Consider the following 18951-nt stretch of genomic DNA (forward strand, 5'->3'; position numbering starts at 1 on the left):
AGTTCTTAACCTGAAGCACTATTTCTGGGTTAGCGGAGTCTGTAACCTGACGCATATGTAACCTGAAGCGTATGTAACCCGAGGTACCACTGTAGTTTAGAGCTACTGATTGACTCTTTCTTCTGCTATGAGATGCCAGAAGACGAGTGCGCTCCTCTCAGGAGGGAGGGGTTGCTTATCATCGGTCTCTCTGGACTGGGGAAGATTTACAGCCAGAGAGTGACCATCGGAGAGACGCCCCCGGTGTCTTGGAAAGGTGGTGGCCTTCCCGGGCGTTTTCCCCAACAACATTGTCTTGATAACTCTGCACTGTATTTGATGTTCACAGTTTGTAAACCCAATAAACTGAAACTGGGATATTCACATACTTCATTTTGCATATTTGAATTGGATGCTGTAAAATAATAATAATAACGCACCTGGAACGCCAACCCCCTTTTTAAAAACGGCTGGTTCCAACTTTGTAGGAGGGGAGGGCAATGGCTATGAAAGGAAAGGGTGACAGAATGCCATGGGGACAAAAGGTTTTTACTAGCTTTGGAGGGGGAGAGACAAACCTCTGGCCCCATATCTACCGTATTTTTTGCTCTGTAAGACGCACCAGACCACAAGACGCACCTAGTTTTCGGAGGGGGAAAACAAGAAAAAAAATGTTCTGAATCTCAGAAGCCAGAACAGCAAGAGGGATCGCTGTGCAGTGAAAGCAGCAATCCCTCTTGCTGTTCTGGCTTCTGGGATAGCTGCACAACCTGCATTCGCTCCATAAGACGCACACACATTTCCCCTTACTTTTTAGGAGGGAAGAAGTGAGTCTTATAGAGCAAAAAATACGGTACTTTCTAAGCAAGTTACCCTGCAGAGTTTTAGCTTTCCCTCTCTATGCCCACCGGCAGAATCTTTGTAAACAGACAAAGATGTCTCTACAGGCTCATCCAGCCCAGTATTGGCAATTCTAAGCAGCAACATCTCGCCAAGGCCTTGGGGCAAAGGTCTTCCGCAGCCCTGGTACCCAAGAGCCTTTCATGCAACTGAAGGCGCACAGGTTCAAAGCCAGGACCTCCTGTTTGCAAGGGGTGCACTCTGGCCTGCCGACAGTGCTATGACTCCTGGCGCAGCACTGTGGCTGCTTTTCTCTCATCCAAACTGCCCTTTCTGAAGCTGCAGTGGAATGCAGGGCGAAAACAAAGAAGAAGAAGAGAGAAAAGGGCGAAACTTGCGCCCTGCCTGTTTGTGACTCCGGCCAAGACTCATGCAAAGGGGAGGATACAGGTAGAGGGAAGAAGGCAAGGTTGAGCCTTAGCAAATGAGCAAACACAACACAGAGAACTTGGCACCCTGCAGCGCATACTCGTGTGCCAAGTGGCAGCAAAATTTGAAAAAACCCTTTTGCTTCACCTATTTCGCCGCTGGCCTTGTAGGTGCTTTAAAACACAGAGAGAGAAAGGAAGAGAGAGCACTGGAGAGCAGAACTCCTAAGGCACGGAGCAGAAAAAGCAGGGCGAACGGCAAGCAGCAGGCGAGAGAAGTTGCTCCCTCCGTCAGGGCTGGCGGGAGGGGAGGGAGGGAGGGAGGGAGGAAGGAGCCAGCGGAAATCGCCGTCTCATTGTACGTAGCCCAGGTTCTCCATCTCGTTCTTGTAGCGCTGCTCCGAGACTTTGCTCTTGTGCTGCTTGCTCTCCAGGTGCTGCCGAAACTCGGCCTCCTCGCTGGCGCCGGCGTTGCACATGGAGCAGTAGAACTGGCCGCTGGGGGTGACGCACATGGCGAGGTCGCGCGGGATCCGCTGGCGGGAGCGAGGGTTGAAATAAGGGCCTGCAGGAAGAGGGGAGGGAGCGGAAGGGAAAGGTCATTCATGTCCTGCCAGAGAGAGGTCTTAGGGCCCAGTTCACACTGGCCAAAAACCTTAGAAAAAGTCCAGGCCCTGGATCAGGTCAAAAGCCCATCTGCATGGTGCAGCACCCTGTCCTCGCCAACGTTGTTGATGCTGATTTATTAACCTTGTATACCGCCCTTCCTCAGTTGACCTCAAGGCAATTCACAACAGAAAAGTACAATACAAGAAACACAAAATCATAGAGTTGGAAGGGACCCCAAGGGTCATGGAGAGCAATTCTTACATTGGGCTTGGTCTATTCATTTTGCCGTAGTGGGTTTAATGCATGTTTCACATCTGTCTGCGCACAACTAGTAGGCATGGACATAAATCAGGCATGTCCCGTGAGCAAGAAGACACTGTTTCAGCCTCCTTGAACTGCAAGAAGCCTCTATGCATGTAGGAAAAATCTTCTGTGATACATTATGGCCTTCTGCAGTCTATGCGGCAGCTAGACAGGTGACTGGGAGTGGCCGGCGAGACCATATAACACCGGTCCTGAAAGACCTACATTGGATCCCAGTATGTTTCTGAGCACAATTCAAAGTGTTGGTGCTGACCTTTAAAGCCCTATATGGCCTTGGCCCAGTATACCTGAAGGAGTGTCTCCACCCCCATCGTTTTGCCTGGACACTGGGGTCCAGCTCTGAGGGCCTTCTGGCGGTTCCCTCACTGCAAGAAATGAGGTTACAGGGAACCAGGCAGAGGGCCTTCTCGGTAGTGGCGCTCACCCTGTGGAACGCCCTTCCATCAGATGTCAAGGAAATAAACAACTATCTGACTTTTAGAAGACATCTGAAGGCAGCCCTGTTTACGGAGGTTTTTAATGTTTGATCGTGTTTTTAATATTCTGCTGAAAGCTGCCCAGAGTGGCCAGCCAGATAGGCAGGGTATAAACTTATTATTATTATTATTATTATTATTATTATTATTATTATTATCATCATCATCTAATAGAATCACAGAACTGTAGAGACAGAAGGAATCTCAACTAAAGCATCCATGACAGACGACCATCCAACCTGTTCTGACTTTAATTCTGCATTGGATTGCACCCCATGTTAGTCCTACTCAAAGCAGACCCATTGAAAATAAAGGATATGTATAACTTAGGTCCATTCATTTCAGGGGCTCTATTCTTAGGGACATCACAGGGATGGTCCTAAAAGGTATAATAAATAAATACATGCAATTAAACCAAGATCACTCCAGTGAGCCTAAAGCTTTCTAAACACATTTCAGTTACGTCTTGATCAAGCTAGAGCACCTCTTGACCCACTCAAAACAAGTAAACAAACTGTCTGTCTCCTGGATTGTTTATTAAAAATTCCACTCCGGAAATGCTGGAGGTGAAAAGGATTCCCACAGCAGATGGCCTTGGAGGGTGGCTAACCAGCTCTGTCTTTCTGGACGACGGCAACACGAAGAGATTCCAGGAGCAGTGTGGCAGGAGTCAAATGACCTGGCCTGGCGCCAAGGAAACTGAGCAGAAAATTGCCCCTGCTCAGAGCAGCATCAGGGAAGGGCAGATGGCAAATTAAGTTCTGGAGTGAGAAACCAAGGCTCACTAATAGGCAGACATACCCAAGCAAACTTTGGATGCTGTGAGGGCAAAGGAAGGCAGGCAGACAGGAGTCATGGGGAGAGAAAATCAGACAAATAAGTCTTTAATGCTCATTTTCTGCAGCACCAACTGCCCAGGTTCTTAAGCTTTGGAAACCTCAGGACAAAGCCTTTGCAAAGCCAAAAGGCACAAGAAAATATTACAGTGGTACCTCAGGTTACATACGCTTCAGGTTACATATGCTTCAGGTTACACACTCCACTAAGCCAGAAATAGTGCTTCAGGTTAAGAACTTTGCTTCAGGATAAGAACAGAAATCGGGCTCCGGTGGCACGACAGCAGCAGGAGGCCCCATTAGCTAAAGTGGTACTTCAGGTTAAGAACAGTTTCAGATTAAGAACGGACCTCCGGAGCGAATTAAGTACTTAACCTGAGGTACCACTGTTTTGTTGTTGTTTTTTTAAAAAAGAAATTACGAAAAGAAATACAAGACTCTGTCCTCTGCTACCTTCCCTGCAGAAGAACATTTGTTCTCTTTAGTGTTTTTCATGCGTTCCTACCCCAATTTCTCCCTGGCTCCCCACCACCAAGCCAACTCTCCTCCCCTCCCTCTTCCAAACTACCTCACAATGCCTGGGCAGCATTCATCAACCTTGGGACCAGGGATAGTATTGGACTACACCTCTGCACAGTGCAAGTTGCTTGTGAAGGAGCAAAAATCAGCACCGTGTAAGACAGGATCCTCGTGTGTGTGTGTGTGTGTGTGTGTGTGTGTGTGTGTGTATGCATACATGTGTGTGCCTGAAAACCTGCACACACCATCCTTTGTAAGGATCTGAAAACCCTTCAAATAATAACTTAGCCCACAACCAGCACCCATTGGGAACGAAGCAAGCTGCATTAGCCCCATGTCCTGTTGGCTGTCGGTTTACTGCTTGCTTTTATTTTTAGAGGGGTAGCTGAGCGAGATCATGAACCAAGATCATGGCCACTGGGCCCATCACCTCCTGGCAAATAGAAGGGGAAGAAATGGAGGCAGTGAGAGATATTACTTTCTTGGGCTCCATGATCACTGCAGATGGTGACAGCAGCCACGAAATTAAAAGACGCCTGCCTCTTGGGAGAAAAGCAATGACAAACCTAGACAGCATCTTAAAAAGCAGAGACATCACCTTGCCAACAAAGGTCCGTATAGTTAAAGCTATGGTTTTCCCAGTAGTGATGTATGGAAGTGAGAGCTGGACCATAAAGAAGGCTGATCGCCGAAGAATTGATGCTTTTGAATTCTGGTGCTGGAGGAGACGCTTGAGAGTCCCATGGACTGCAAGAAGATCAAACCTATCCATTCTTAAGGAAATCAGCCCTGAGTGCTCACTGGAAGGACAGATCGTGAAGCTGAAGAGAAGAAGAGAAGACTCCCTGGAAAAGACCCTGATGTTGGGAAAGATGGAGGGCACAAGGGGAAGGGGATGACAGAGGACGAGATGGTTGGACAGTGTTCTCAAAACTACCAGCATGAGTTTGACCAAACTGCTGGAGGCAGTGGAAAGCAGAGGTGCCTGGCGTGCTCTGGTCCATGGGGTCACGAAGAGTTGGACACGACTAAACGACTAAACAACAAAGCTGAGCGACTCATCTCTTCACTGCAGCCAAAACAATATACAACTGAGCCAGGGTGGACTAGGACCTGGGAGATCAGGGTTCAAATCCCCACTTGGCCACAAATTCCTCTGGGTGACCTTCAAATCAGCCACTCTCTCAGCTTAACCTACCTCGCAGGGTTATTTATAGGATTAAATGGGGGAGGGGGAACAAGAAACACCACCTCAAGCTCCTTGGAGGGAAAGATGGACTAGAAATTAAGGAAGTAGACAAATAAACTTGATTGTGGCATAAACTTTAACCGTTCATGAATCTAGGGAAGCAGGCAGAGGGCCTTCTTGACAGCAGCAACCTCCCTGGGGAACATTCTTCCAACTGATGTCAAGGAGATAAAGAACTACACAACTTCTAGAAGACATCTGAAGGCAGCTCTGTATCGGGAATTTTTTAATGTTTGGTGTTTGATCATGTTTCTGTATATGCTGGAAGCTGCCCAGAGTGGCTGGAGCGACCCAGTCAGATGGGCGGGGTACAATTCTTATTCTTATTATTAGACTGTAACCCACCAAAGTTTATGTTGTAATGAATGTCAGCCTTTAAAGTGTCATCACAACAACAACAACTTAGCCTGACTCCTCCCTGAATTGTTTTGGGGATGGATCTGGGGTGCAGCACGTGATAAATTGCTGTGATCTGAGGGCCACAGGGCAGGTGGGGGGGTACCTGCCCAGCCCTATTATATTAGTAAACCTCCCACTTGCTACAGCTTCAGCTATGGATGTAGAACTGGCAACTGGCTGCAATGATTCTAGAATCACAAGGTCTCTCATCCCTAACCCGGCTCTGCTATCGCGCAAAAGGAGGTCTCTAGCTTCAGCTAGAAATAACACACACTGAATAGGGTGCAAATTGTCAGTGTTTGAAAAAGAAAAGGTTCTGACCTCCTTTGACTCCTTCGCCTGGTCCTCAGACCTTAGTTGGCACAAAAGAGTCCTTGAGAAAGAGTATCTTTGCAGAGTATTGCTGCTTTTATTCTTAAAAGTCTTCTTATCCCACCACGACCGACAGCTTTATACATATTAAGGCAACCAGCTTTCAGCCTTCTGACCAACCCAACCCACGCCACAAACAGACCATCAATGACCACCCTAAATACAAGCATATATGAAGGAACAGGTTACTAAAATCTGACTGTGCAGTCACCCGAACCAGGGCCCCAAAATTCCCAAATTCTTTCTTCAGGGTCATTAGCTAAAATCCATTAGCTTGAGCTGTATAACACAAACCCAGCTGCATAAACAGAGCCTTCTCCTTTATCAACCCATGAAGGCTTAATGGATGGCCTTGTCAGTTCCAAGCGGAGGCAGGATGGTCTTATCTTATGTAGGTGAAAGGTTTCATGAGTCATGCTGACTCAGTTTCTTTTTGTATTAAAGAAACAGCGGCTAATTTTTAGCCACAACAGCAAATAGGGGAAGTACCTGTGTTACTCTGGACGGCATAGACGTTTCGTCTGCTCTGCATCATCTTGTATTCGTTCCCTACTTTCCGCATCTTCCTTTTGCCCGCCAGTTCTGATGACTCCCTGGTGTTGTGAAGACATGAGGAAGAAGAAGAGGGAGAAGAAGGAGAAGAAGGAGCAGGGGTGTGGGAAGACAACGAGGAGATATATTTTACAGGTGTCACCAGACAAGGTTAGCAAAAACTATTCCAATCACAACCCCTCACTCTCAAAGAAGTTCAGTAATACCTACGAGAATGCGTTGTTTTGAGCTTCAGCCAGGCGCAGCCTCTTCGCGTGATTCTTCCCTTGGTAGTGAGCCTGGGCCACAGCCGGCGAACTGAACGAAGCGTCACACAATTTGCAGTAGTCGTTTTCTGTGGCCAGGATCACCCGCCCTCCTGGTTTTGAGGAAGCACCCTGGTCAGAAATGGGGGGAAAGGCATTAAGGCACACCAACGTGGCTCGTTCTTCAAAACGGATGTTCTTGTACTTATTCATTCAGTTGGTGGGCATTCTCAGGGACTGGCTGCATGAAGAGGAGTGGTGGGAGGCACCAGCCGGGGAACCCCCAGAGGAGGAAGGCTCAGAGTCAGGGGGTTGGTGGTGGGACATTTAGTAGAGGAGAAGATTGGAGGAGGGAAGAGGTGCCGGACACTGGAGAGGCAACAGAGTTAAATGGGCAGAAGGAGTCAGTGACAGGGAGCAGTTCAGACTCCGAGGCTGAAGCAGATGAGGAGGGTCAACAGACTGCTGAAGAATCCAGGGAGTCTCCCTCTCCTGCTGCAACATGCTCCCCTCCCGCCAGTCTCCCAAAACACACAGAATAATGAGGAGAGCTGAACAGAGGCCAGTGGTGCGCAGACGTAGTTTGAGACTGCTTAGGAAACATCTGGGAGAGGAGGAGCCATAAGTACCTTCATTCCTGACAATTGCTCCATAAAGACCTACTGGGAAGTGTTGCTGAGCTATATGCTGTTTTGTCAGATAAAGAGTTAACTTCACTGATAACAGAGCCCTGTGTCCATTGTACTGACCTGTGTCTGACTCCAGGCCTGACAGGGCCTTTTCAGTGGTGGCTCCACAACTGTGGAAATTGATTCCGTGCAATGTCTGCCAAGCCCCATTCCCAAGTCTATTTAAACAGGCCTTAACAACCTGCCCCTTAGCACAAGCCCCATCCCTCAGTACTTTTCAGTGAACCTCAATCACCTTTTTGCTTCGGCATTTAATGGCCAATTAAGACCTGGGCTACAGAAATGCTACTGCTGTCAATTTTTAAATATTACAGTTATGCTAGGAAGGAAATGTAAATTTAAGTGGTTATAATATTGTTTTTTACTGCTTGTGTGTTGGTTGATCGTTGGTGAACAACTCTGGTTGGCAATTTCTTTTGCACTACACTTTTCTGCATTCACCCATAAGCGTAAATGGTGCCCATAGGCATGAATGGCTCCCATTTACTTCTATGTGATGGGAGAAAACAGTTGCAATCAGAGTGATCAACGGCTTTACAGCAGGATCTAATAAAAAATTTTACATAAGAAATTGTCTCCCCCCAGTGGCTGACCTCATCAGCTACTATAATCTTCACTCCCACCAAAACTGGTTTCCTTTAGCTCCTTTGGATCTCTGGCTATGGTTAGCTAGGACTGGGGGAACGCAGGCTGTGGCAACGTCACAACACTTGGTGAGTGATTCTACATGTTCTGGAGGCGAGGAGGGAAACTTGATAGCGGGATATCATTTTTTGCAGCACCCCATATCACACATAGCTGCCATGTTTGCACACAACACCAAACCATAGTTTAGCACTACATAAGTGAGTCCGGATGAGTTTCAGGCAGCTATGTGTCCAGCTGGAAAATTTACCAGAATTTCACCTTGAAAGAATACTGGCTTTTCATTCCATTAGAGCCATGGATCATGGTTTAAAACAAGGAGACAACGAGTGCAAAACCTCTCCCCCTCGCACCATGGTCCTCATGAACTCCTCCATTTAAATTACATTGTCCTGGGAGGGCACCTTCCATGGATGCCAGTGGAATCTTCTCTACGGCCTCAGTCCAGTACAGTGGTACCTCTAGATACGAACGGGATCCGTTCTGGAGCCCCGTTCGCAACCTGAAGTAAACCTAAGACGCATCTGTGCATGCGTGGGTCGCGTTTCGCCGCTTCCACGCATGTGCATGACGTCATTTTGAGCGTCTGCGCATGCGTGAGTGGTGAAACCCGGAAGTAGCGCGCTCTGTTACTTCTGGGTTGCGCTGAGAGCAATCCAAAAATACTTACCATATTTTTCGCACCATAGGACGCACTTTTCCCCCTCCAAAAATGAAGGGGAAATGTGTGTGCGTCCTATGGTGCGAATGCAGGCTTTCGCTGAAGCCTGGAGAGTGAGAGGGGTCGGTGCGAACCGACCCCTCAAGCTCTCCAGGCTTCGCACACCTCTCTGCAAGCAGCGGGAGCGCTCCTGCTGCTTGCGGAGAGTTGCCTGCATGCTGAAGCCTGCGCGCGCTGAGCTCAGCGCGTCCAGGCTTCGCGGACCTCTCCACAAGCAGCGGGAGCGCTCCCACTGCTTGCGGAGAGTTGCCTGCATGCTGAAGCCTGCGCGCGCTGAGCTCAGCGCGTCCAGGCTTCGCGGACCTCTCCGCAAGCAGCGGGAGCGCTCCCGCTGCTTGCGGAGAGTTGCCAGCATGCCGAAGCCTGGGCGCGCTGAGATCAGCGCGCCCAGGCTTCGCGGACCTCTCAGCAAGCAGTGGGAGCGCTCCCGCTGCTTGTGGAGAGTTGCCTGTTTGGGGGCTGGGGTCGGGGGAAGCTCGAGCTTCCCCCGCCCCAGCCCCGCGCCTGGGGGGGAAATAATTTTTTTCCCTTTATTTCCCCCCCAAAAAACTGGGTGCGCCCTATGGTCCGGTGCGCCCTATGGTGCGAAAAATACGGTAACTTGAAGCAACTTCAACCCGAGGTACGACTGTATACCTGAAGGAGCGTCTCCACCCCCATCGTTCTGCCCAGACACTGAGGTCCAGCTCAGAAGCTGCGAGAAGCCAAGTTACAGGGAACCAGGCAGAGGGCCTTCTTGGTAGTGGCGCCTGCCCTGCGGAATGCCCTCCCACCAGATGTCAAAGAGAAAAACAACAACCTGACTTTTAGAAGACATCTGAAGGCAACCCTGTTTAGGGAAGTTTTTAATGTATTTACCATGTTTTTAATATTCTATTGGGAGCAGCCCAGAGTGGCTGGGGAAACCCAGTCAGATGGGCGGGGTATAAATAATATATTATTATTATTATTATTATTATTATTATTATTATTATTATTATTATACCAGCACGGCATAGCAGCTGTGGTCCAGATGAAAGAGGTAGCTCCCCACCCCATGCCCGACGGACCTCCAGGATGCAACTTACATAATAAAAATGCAGAGTGTGGAAGTCGCATCCAGGAGGGTGTTCATCAGTGTAAGCCTTTCTGCTTGCCTATAATCTCCCCTCTCCTCCCATGTGTGCTGTTCTGGGGGTTCCCCCGCTTCTTCAGAGAGGATTTGTGCAGGAGACATGTGGGGGGAGGAGAAAGGGAAGCCCCCTTTTGGTAGCAGGAGTCCTTGCTGCTGGCTTCTGCTAGCTGAACGGCACACCTTTAATATATTATCTAGCTGTCAATATTTATGCATGGGAGTCTGTGGGACACAGCAAGGAGAGAGTTTCCCCCATAATCACCCTGCTCCCAGGGTTTTCTTTGGAAGAGTAATATGCTAGCATTTGAAGAACCCTGGGATATGAAACAAAATGTGCAGACACCATTCACATTTTTGCATGTGAAATTAGCCTCTACCCTCCCTTTTCAGAGTTTGATTTTGCTCCCCGCACTGGCAGATTTTGCTCTCTGCCCCCCCCCATTACACCCATGTAATCCAACCCTGCTTTTTTGTAGGAAAACCAAAGCAGCTGTCAGCAGAGCAGAGCAATAAGTACCTTTTTAAAAATACATCATAAGGACACAAGAAGAGCCCCATCTGGTTCAACATTCTGTTTTCACAGTGGGCAATGTGATACCCCCGGGGGAAACCGCAAGCAGGACCTGAGGGCAACAGCATTCTTCCTTCCTATAGCTTCCAGCAAGCGGTATTCAGAGGCATGGCTGCTTTCAACTGCATGGAATGAGACACATGCATGCGCAAAAGCACATGGCAAGTGTACATCCTTGTCTCATAGACACTGGCCAGGGAGTACATCCCCGCCAAACTCAGTGGAACGTACTTCGATGCCTCCCTTTCCATGGAGGCGCAGATTGCAGCTATAACAAAGGCGGCATTTTTTCATCTCTGCCAAGCTAAGCAGTTGGCTCCTTACCTCTCTCGCCCTGACCTAGCCACTGTGATCCACGCGGCGGTCACCTCTAGGCTTGATTATTGCAACTCACTCTACGTGGGGCTGCCCTTGAAACTGACCCAGAAACTCCAGCGGGTGCAGAATGCCGCGGCGGGACTCCTTATGGGGTCCTCGCCGCAGGATCACATTCATCCGGTGCTATACCAGCTGCACTGGCTCCCGGTGGAGTACAGGATCAGTTTTAAGATGCTGGTTTTAACCTTTAAAGCCCCATACGGCGTAGGGCCCTCGTACCTATGGGACTGCCTCTCCTGGTATGTCCCAGGACCTTACATTCTGCAAATAACAACAATAAGATTCCAGGCCCCAGGGAGATTAGACTGGCCTCAACTAGAGCCAGGGCCTTCTTGGTCATGGCCCCGGCTTCGTGGAACGCTCTCTCACAAGAGACCAGGGCCCTGAGAGATTTGACATCCTTCCACAGGGCCTGCAAGATGGAGCTGTTCCGCCAGGCCTTTGGCCAGGGTTCAGTATGACTCATTTTCTCTTTGTATAAGAACAAGCACGAAGGATGTTTCCCAGCCTGCTCATAGGTCCTTATAATATAAGTGGAAACAGTTGGTTTCCACAAATAAAAATTTATTATTATTACTATTATTCTGTGTCAACATGCTGTGGAACGCACACCGCAAAGCAAAACCTCCATACAACTAACTCACCTGGAGTGGAAGGGAAACCACCGGCTGGGTGGCTGGCTCAAGGGAACTGCTCATCCTGGCAGGAGCTGGACAGCTGTTGGCAGCATAGTAATTCCGAAGTTTCTTACTATGGTTTTTACCCTGGAAAGAGAGCCTGCGTTAACAGCTTTCATGGGCAGCCATATAGCTGTGCGACAAGAAAATGCGGCTGCAGGTGGGGTTTACTGTGAAGGTCGATGCAATCCTCAACTGTCAATATTAATCAAAAGAGAGAGGAAAGGTTCTTTATCTTCATCCGCACAATGTGGCTGTCATCAGCGTTTTAGGACGCTTTCACAATAGGCAATCCTATTTTGTTTGTTTATTATAGTCCACCTTTCCCCCAAGGAGCTCTAGGTGTTGTGAACCGCCCTGTAGGGCTGGGAAATATATCGCTATATGATCCAAAACCGGTTTGAAGTCCATATTGTAATATCAGTTCCATAGTTTGTGACTTGGCAATATATCACGAATCATGATGTGGGTGGGTGGGTGTGCTGTACAAAAATCACAACACCGGGGAAACCGAGAAGCCAGCCAATGACTCTACATAGCTCCATCCTTATTTCAGACATTGTGATCTATCAATATATTGTGATGTTTAGCTGGTGATATATCACAAAGTTGAAAACCAGGTATTGCCCGGCGCTACTGCCCTGAAATTTATAGATGACGGGTAATATACATATTTAATAACTACAGTGGTAAACCACTAGACAACATAACTAAAGTGGTAACCCAGGTTAAGAACTTAATTCGTTCTGGAGGTCCGTTCTTAACCTGAAACTGTTCTTAACCTGAGGTACCACTTTAGCCAATGAGGCCTCCCACTGCTGCCACGCGATTTCTGTTCTCATCCGGAAGCCAAGTACTTAACCCGAGGTACTATTTCTGGGTTAGCAGAGTTTGTAACCTGAAGCGTCTGTAACCTGAAGCGTCTGTAACCCGAGGTACCACTGTAATAAATAATAACATGGTTCTCTTCCTCCCTGTTTTTTTCCTTACAACAACCCTGCAGGTAGGTTAGTCTGAGAGACAGTGACTGGCCCAAGGTCACCAAGCACGTTTCAACCAACCCTCTAACTACTAAAGGTAAAGGGACCCCTGACCGTTAGGTCCAGTCGTGGACGACTCTGGGTTGTGGTGCTCATCTCGCTTTACTGGCCGAGGGAGCCGACGTACAACTTCCGGGTCATGTGGCCAGCATGACTAAGCCGCTTCTGGCGAACCAGAGCAGCGCACGGAAATGCCATTTACCTTCCCGCCAGAGCGGTACCTATTTATCTACTTGCACTTTGATGTGCTTTCGAACTGCTAGGTTGGCAGGAGCAGGGACCGAGCAACGGGAGCTCACCCCGTCATGGGGATTCGAACCGCCGACCTTCTGATCGACAAGCCCTAGGCTCTGTGGTTTAACGCACAGCGCCACTTGCCTCTAACTACTATACCACACTTAATTTACTAGGGACAGAAGACGTGTGTGTGTGTGTGTGAGAGAGAGAGAGAGAGAGAGAGAGAGAGACAGAGAGAGAGAGAGAGAGAGAGAGAGAGAGAGAGAGAGAGAGAGAAACTGGTTGAACAAACAGCCTCCACTGGTCATGTAAAACGTCAAACAGACTGCAATTGTAGTTTTCAGTCACAGAAAAATCTCATCTCATTTTGCACATTTTAACACTCAAGATATACCCAACATGTTTCTGTCAAGATGCCTCACATTGTGCAATAATGCATCTGTACACACAACCTCTTTTAGGATGTTTCCTTTTATGCTGTGCAACTGACTGCGGAGGTCAGCAGTACAGTGGTACCTTCGGGTTAAGTACTTAATTCGTTCTGGAGGTCTGTTCTTAACCTGAAACTGAGCTAAGTTAGACAGGAGGGTGGAGCAACCCACCTGGCCATCACCTGACATCACAGTGTCACCAGGTGAACTTTTCCATCCTTCCAAAGTGCTGTGTCTCCACCTCCATCATTCAGCCTGGACACTGAGGTCCAGCTCTGAGGGCCTTCTGGCGGTTCCCTCGCTGCAAGAAGTGAGGATACAGGGAACCAGGCCGAGGGCCTTCTCAGTGGTGGCACCTGCCCTATGGAAAACCCTCCCAGCGGATGTCAAACAGATAAACTACTATAGGCCTTTTAGAAGACATCTGAAGGCAGCCCTGTATAGGGAAATTTTTGATGTTTGATGTTTTATTATGCCTTTACATTTGTTGGAAGCTGCCCAGAGTGGCTGGGGCAACCCAGTCAGATGGGTGGGGTACAAATAATAAATTATTATTATTATTATTATTATTATTATTATTATTATTATTATTATTAGTGGTGTGCAGTGCTGGTGTTCACAGCTTCCTCCTCACCTGGTAATGAGCCTGGGCTTGCTGTGCAGAATTCAGCGTGACGTTACAAAGCCTGCAGCACAAAGGCTTACAAAGTTCCTCCAACACAGGGTCCTGCTCCACCCCTGTAGCAAGTTCCTCATCTTGTGCGAGTGGCAAGGACGGCCCCAGTCCGAGAGGTTTCTGTGGGGATAGTCGCAAGTTGGCTGCAGGCCTGGTGCCCACTGACATAGGAAGCGATGGGAGCTTCTCAGGAGGAGCAGGAGGAAATCCAGCTTGATGCAAGAGGATCATTTGTCGAGAGAACTTCTGGCATTGCTTCCTTTGATGACAGGAGACCAAGGGCGGCTCTGGACCAGAAACACAGAGAAGTTCCACTAAGACAGGAGCATCCAACAGTAGGGTGTAATTTAAGGGGGTGAAATTTAATTTCCTGCCATTTTCTTTCGTGAGGGGTCATAAAGATATGGTTTTGGGCATGAAGAATTTAAATCTGCTATTATCTTTATGATTGGACAACATTTAGCTCGGAAAGACTACGTTTGATGGAGAATCACATAAAGTGCTTTCAGAAAACCAAAAAATTATAACTTCAGCTTCTGAAAATGTCAGGTAATGCATCATCATCATCATCATCATCATCATCATAAACAACTAACTTGGCAATCAATACCTGAAGGAGCGTCTCCACCCCCATCGTTCAACCTGGACACTGAGGTTCAGCTCCGAGGGCCTTCTGGCAGTTCCCTCACTGAGAGATGTGAGGTTACAGGGAACCAGGCAGAGGGCCTTTTCGGTAGTGGCACCTGCCCTGTGGAATGCCCTCCCATCAGATGTCAAGGAAATAAACAACCATCTGACTTTTATAAGACATCTGAAGGCAGCCCTGTTTGGGGAAGTTTTTAATGTTTATCGTGTTGTTAATATTCTGTTGGGAGCTGCCCAGAGTAGCTGGGGAAACCCAGTCAGATGGGCAGGGTATAAATAATAACAAATTATTATCAATATTATTAAATCATAGAATCATAGAGTTGGAAGGGACCTCGAGGGTCATCTAGTCCAACCCCCTACAATGAAGGAATCTGAGCTAAAGCATCCATGGCAGATGGCCACCCAACCTCTGCTTTAAAACCTCCAAGGAAGGAGAGTCCACAACCTCCCAAGGGAAACCGTTCCACTGTCAAACAGCTCTTATTGTCAGAAAGTTTTTTTCTTAATGTTTAGTCGGAATCTCCTTTCTTGCAACTTGAAGCCATTGATTCGACTCCTACCCTCCAGAGCAGGAGAAAATAAGCATGATCCCTCCTCCATGTGACAGAACTTAAGATATCTGAAGCTGGCTATCCTATCTCCTCCCAGCCTCCTCTTTTCCAGGTTAAACATACCCAGCTCCTTCAAGCGCTCATCTTATTTATCTCATAGACATCTGAAGGGAGGGCGTTCCATAGAATGGGAGCCACTACGAAGAAGGCCCTCTACCTGGTTCCCTGCAACTTCACTTCTCACAGCGAGGGAACCGCCAGAAGGCCCTTGGAGCTGGACCTCTGTGCCTGGGCTGAATGATGGGGGTGAAGATGTACAGGGCCGAGGCCATATGGGGCTTTAAAGGTCAGCCTTTGAATTGTTCTGAGAGCCAATGATGCCCTGATCGTCAATGAATTCATCTAATCTTCCCCTAGAGCCCTGCCTTTTGTGGGAGCTGGTTCCAAAGTTTAACTATATGCTGGGTGAAGCTCGTACCCTCCAACATTTCTCCAATGAAAACAGGGATGTTCTATTCAATAATAATAATAATAATAATAATAATAATATTTATACCCCGGCCATCAGACTGGGTTGCCACAGCTACTTTGGGTGGCTTCCAACATATATATAAACGTAATAAAACATTAAACATTTAAAAACTTCCCGATACAGGGCTGCCTTCAGATGTCTTCTAAAGGCTATATAGTTTCTTATCTTCTTGGCTCGGGGGTCAAACAACTCCACAGCCCCCAACATTTCTCTGATGAAAATAGGGACGTGCTCAGGGACATTCCAAGATCAAATGAGAAACAGGATGGCTTCTGTTTATCCGGGACTGCCCCTGGAAAATAGAAACACTGGGAGGGTCTGCAAGTTTTGTGAACCTATGTGCCATGCACAGCACATGCTCTGGATGCAAAAGGTCCCAGGTTCAGCCCCAAATGTCTCCAGGTAGGCCTGGCAGGGACGCCCTGTCTGAAACCCTGGAGAGCTGCTGCCAGTCGGTGTTGGGTCAGTGATCTGACTCAATATTAGGCAGCTTTCTATGTAAAAGCTATTTGGCCAGTGAAATGCAACCTTTAGCTTTTAACTAGAAATACAAACTATCCTGCAAAAACACATTGCTGTCTACCTGCTTTTTAATATTTTCCTCGCCTCTATGCTAAAGCAGCCAGAAACAATCTTGAAAACCTAACTATTACCTCGTTCAACTGCCAGAGCAAAGAGGGCACCTCAAATTATCCAGGAGCTCTCTGACCGGTGACATCATCACTCCTGCTCCGGAAAAAAATAAAGTCTCAGGGCTTTGATCCCCTGCATCCCCCGACTACTACACTGCTGATTAAAACCTGCAGTATTAAAAAATGCAAACTGAAACAAAAATATAGATGGGAATCCTGTCTTGTAGACCTTCCACCAACCTGCTTCTGGTGGCTAATAAATCGAGGAAATGCATGAGGGAACATGGGCAAATGCTGGAAGCGGTGGAGATTACCCAGAGATGCAAACGTGACTCATTGCTGTGCTTAAAGCCAGCATTCAAGGGTTGGTTTGGCCCACAGATTCGTTGAACAGGTCCTTTATCCTCAGTTCCCCCTTGTGTAAAATACAAAGGATGCAACACCGGGAGGTCATATAACTAAAATGTTATGTGCATTTATTACCCTTATTAAAACGTGGGATTTGCACTTGAGGTGATAAGTCATTCGCCTATTGGGGGGGCTTTTTTAAAGGCAAATTCCTGGAGGATAAGACTTTGCCTGTTGCTGGCTGTGACAGAGATAGTGCATGCTTCTAACTGCCATCATCATACTCAGCTTGCAAGTGCAGTATCTGGCTATCTGAAGGCATATTAGTGGTGCTATAGATCACACACCCAACACCAGGCACACACAGTATCCGATGCGATGCATTGCAAAGAAAACAAACCCACCCCCCTTTGCAAAATGCCCCTAAAGAAGTGTGCAACGAAGCTGAATGAAGCCACGCACAGCCCTAAGTCAACCCCACTTTGTCCAATGGGGCACGTAGGGTCGCAGCTGCTCTTAGACGCCGGTTCCCCGGCTATTCTATTCCAGGCACATCGAGACGAGGACATGACGATGGACCTACCGGCTTCGCGAAGGCTGGTGGTGGAAGGAAAAGAGAGCGATTCACAGGAGGCTCCTGCAAGGATTTTCCCGGAGATGGAGCCGGCCAGGCGCGCGCCGCATCCCGGAGCTTGGGATCTTGGAGAGCTTTCGTGGCGCCTCTTTTATAACTTAAAAAAAAACCAGGTCTAAAGGGGCTACGAAGAGAACCGGTGGATGGGCGAGAAAGCCGGTGGAGGGGGGGGGGGGGAGCAGCATAACCGGACACAGATGGAAACAGCTGCAGGAAGTGACTGCAGAGCAAAGCGGGGAGGGGAGGAGACTTGGGAAAACTGCCCTGTCACGTCTCTCTCTGGGATCATGAGTCTCTCCATGCGCAGGAGAGCAGCTGAGAGGATGCGCTCGGCTCCTCGGTCGCGTCTGTGCAGCTGGTTGCTCTCCCGTTTGGACCTTGCGAACCACCAGCCGCTAAGCAAAGCCCGGGCGGAGCGTGCAAACTTCCCGGCGGCGTCTTAATAGCTCGGCTGTGGACCTGCTGCCGGCGCTTCCCCCGCTCACCGGGGAGCAAAAGCTCCGGAGGGTTCCGCGGCGGCGGAGCGGTAGATTCCCCAAGGGTTGGCCGCGTCGCATCTGCGCGGCCCTAGAGGTATCTCCTGAGAAGAAAGCCCCGCTGACTTCCGAGGCATAGGATGATGACCCAACCCTGTGCATATTTACTCGGGAGCAAACCCGTTGGGAATTTGCTCCCCCAAAATTATGGGCGCACAGGACTGTGCAGCTGCGCCGGGTAATGCTGTGCGTTTTTACGCAGGAGTTCAGTGGGGCTCGCTCGTTTCTCAGTAAGAGTAGTGGCGTTGAGTTGCTGCTAAGGCTGTAAGCCTCACTGCTTCCCTTTGTGTAAGCCCCATTGAATTCAGTGGGGTAACTGAATAGGCGTGCAGGATTGTGTTTATAATAACTCAACAACCTCAGATATGCAGATGACACACCCTTGATGGCAGAAAGTGAGGAGGAATTAAAGAACCTTTTAATGAGGGTGAAAGAGGAGAGTACAAAATATGGTCTGAAGCTCAACATCAAAAATACGAAGATCATGGCCACTGGTCCCATCACCTCCTGGCAAATAGAAGGGGAGGAAATGGAGGCAGCGAGAGATTTTACTTTCTTGGGCTCCATGATCGCTGAAGATGGTGACAGCAGTCACGAAATTAAAAGACGTCTGCTTCTTGGGAGGAAAGCAATGACAAACCTAGACAGCATCTTAAAAAGCAGAGACATCACCTTGCCAACAAAGGTCCGCCTAGTGAAAGCTATGGTTTTCCCAGTAGTGATATATGGAAGTGAGAGCTGGACCATCAAGAAAGCTGATCGCCGAAGAATTGATGCTTTTGAATTATGGTGCTGGAGGAGACTCTTGAGAGTCCTATGGACTGCAAGAAGATCAAACCTATCCATTCTTAAGGAAAAAAGCCCTGAGTGCTCACTGGAAGGACAGATCCCGAAGCTGAGACTCCAATACTTTGGCCACCTCATGAGAAGAGAAGACTCCCTGGAAAAAACCCTGATGGTGGGAAAGATGGAGGGCACAAGGAGAAGGGGACGAGAGAGGATGAGAATGGTTGCATAGTGTTCTCAAAGCTACCAGCATGAGTTTGACCAAACTGCGGGAGGC

The 18951-nt window shown here is 48.4% G+C and overlaps 1 protein-coding gene across 2 annotated transcripts; it reads right to left on the reverse strand.

Moving 5' to 3' along the window:
• Window positions 1–1244: 1244 nt before the first annotated feature.
• ZMAT3 (zinc finger matrin-type 3) lies at window positions 1245–17811 on the reverse strand. 2 transcript variants are annotated; one of them, XM_053390596.1, is made up of 6 exons: window positions 17302–17808; window positions 13966–14294; window positions 11591–11710; window positions 6794–6960; window positions 6521–6624; window positions 1245–1812 (listed from the first exon to the last, which is right to left on the reverse strand). In XM_053390596.1, the coding sequence occupies exons 2-6, from the start codon at window positions 14236–14238 to the stop codon at window positions 1601–1603; spliced, it is 876 nt and encodes a 291-aa protein (XP_053246571.1). In that variant the 5' UTR covers window positions 14239–14294; window positions 17302–17808; the 3' UTR covers window positions 1245–1600. The 2 variants fall into 2 exon arrangements, with proteins under 2 accessions (XP_053246571.1, XP_053246572.1); XM_053390597.1 differs by lacking the exon at window positions 11591–11710 and having other exon boundaries at window positions 17302–17811.
• Between the last annotated feature and the right edge of the window lie 1140 nt (window positions 17812–18951).

The sequence above is a fragment of the Podarcis raffonei genome, chromosome 5, assembly GCF_027172205.1.
Source record: "Podarcis raffonei isolate rPodRaf1 chromosome 5, rPodRaf1.pri, whole genome shotgun sequence".
NCBI classification, from domain to species: domain Eukaryota; kingdom Metazoa; phylum Chordata; class Lepidosauria; order Squamata; family Lacertidae; genus Podarcis; species Podarcis raffonei.